We start from the raw sequence: 1,862 nt of genomic DNA, 5'->3' as shown, positions 1-1,862 counted from the left end.
CCCGCGCCGCTGGACGCAGGGCTTAGTGACGCGCTGAACACAGGACCCACCTGAGAATGACCCTGCAGAGCCCTCCATAGATGCTGCACAGCCCGTCTGAGACTGTCTATGGTGGGCTCTGAAGGGGTCTCAGGTTGGCTGGTCAGGGCTGCATCCCTCCCTCCTTTCCTTCCTTCCTAGCTCCTCTTACCTGCACACATGGCCTCGTCTGCCTCCGGACCGGCCAGAAGTGACGTCACTTCCGGCCAGTCCGACATCAGATGAGCAGCGTCGCTGATGGGGCCCTAGCTTGTCTCAAAGCCACACCCCCCCAGGCTGCCCGGGCCCCTTACATGAGTATCTGCCGTACCCCCCTGATGGCTGCCCTGCAGTAGGAATGCAAAAGTAGCTTGAAGCAGGAGCAAGTCAGATGTAGGTCAGCAGCAGGTCAGATGTAGGTCAGCAGCAGGTCAGATGTAGGTCAGCAGCAGGTCAGATGTAGGTCAGCAGCAGGTCAGATGTAGGTCAGCAGCAGGTCAGATGTAGGTCAGCAGCACGTCAGATGTACCTGAAGGCAAGCTTTGCCCATCGACACAAGCCCAAAGCCAGCCAACATAGACTCCTATTATTGTCCCACGCCGAGACAAGAGGGACCAGTCACTGGGGTCCATGTCGTGGTTTACATAGGTCAGCACTCTGCCACCTATGGCGTTTATAATATTAATATCTAGAAGGAATTTGTCATGTTTCATGTCGTTGTCGTCTCCATGACAGGTATAAGATGACCTGTGAATACACGTGGCCCAACCACCTGATGGAATCCGACATGGAAGCCACCAAAGCTCTGATAGATCAGCATTACTTCCAGGAGGACGTGGCTTATGGCTACACAAAGGTTTTTATCCGGACACCCCAAACCCTCTTCAGTTTGGAGCATGAGAGGAGCCAGCTGATCCCCATCATTGTCCTCCTGATCCAGAAGGTAAGTGGAGGCTGCGGAATCATTGCCGACCACAGGCAGGGATGGCAGGTCAGAGGTCAGCTCTACCAGGGGTGGGGGCTGAAGATCTTTTCCCCGGTCCGGGTGATGTGAGATCGGCACAAAGTGACATTGATGTTCCCTTCTCTGTACAGCAAGGGGAACGAGCAATGCCTGCTGGGAATCTGGGTGTGAATACTCGTCCTTGACCTTTAAGGAACGCTGACATTGTCCAGTTATTGCATCATTGATACTTTATATACACAGGAGTACATTATATATACACAGGAGGACATTATATACACAGGAGGACATTATATATACACAGGAGGACATTATATATACACAGGAGGACATTATATATACACAGGAGTACATTATATATACAGGAGGACATTATATACACAGGAGGACATTATATATACAGGAGGACATTATATATACACAGGAGGACATTATATATACACAGGAGGACATTATATATACACAGGAGGACATTATATATACACAGGAGGACATTATATACACAGGAGGACATTATATACACACAGGAGGACATTATATACACAGGAGGACATTATATACACACAGGAGGACATTATATACACAGGAGGACATTATAGATATATTACAGATAGATTCATCAGTGATACTTTTTACATACAATCTAAAGATACATTGTAGTTATTTCATAGATTTATTATAGATGCATGGGCTCTCAGGCAGTCAGTGGGGCTCTCAGGCAGTCAGTGGGGCTCTAAGGCGGTCAGTGGGTCTCTAAGGCGGTCAGTGGGGCTCTAAGGCGGTCAGTGGGGCTCTCAGGCAGTCAGTGGGGCTCTCAGGCAGTCAGTGGGGCTCTAAGGCAGTCAGTGGGGCTCTCAGGCAGTCAGTGGGGCTCTCAGGC

General features: G+C 49.8%; 1 protein-coding gene across 2 annotated transcripts in view; it reads left to right on the top strand.

The window, feature by feature from the left end:
• The window catches only part of LOC108801194 (unconventional myosin-Ig-like), a 119,532-nt gene that overhangs the window by 63,285 nt on the left and 54,385 nt on the right, over positions 1–1,862 (top strand). For both annotated transcript variants that reach the window (XM_018573125.1, XM_018573126.1), the window contains one exon: positions 754–961. In XM_018573125.1, the coding sequence (XP_018428627.1) occupies positions 754–961 (208 nt within the window). The remainder of the gene's footprint in view (positions 1–753; positions 962–1,862) is intronic.

The sequence above is a fragment of the Nanorana parkeri genome, unplaced genomic scaffold (assembly GCF_000935625.1).
Source record: "Nanorana parkeri isolate BGI_ZX_2015 unplaced genomic scaffold, ASM93562v1 scaffold2245, whole genome shotgun sequence".
Lineage (NCBI taxonomy): Eukaryota > Metazoa > Chordata > Amphibia > Anura > Dicroglossidae > Nanorana > Nanorana parkeri.
Note: the sequence above shows the minus strand (reverse complement) of the source record. Positions and strands in the feature narration are given on the sequence as shown.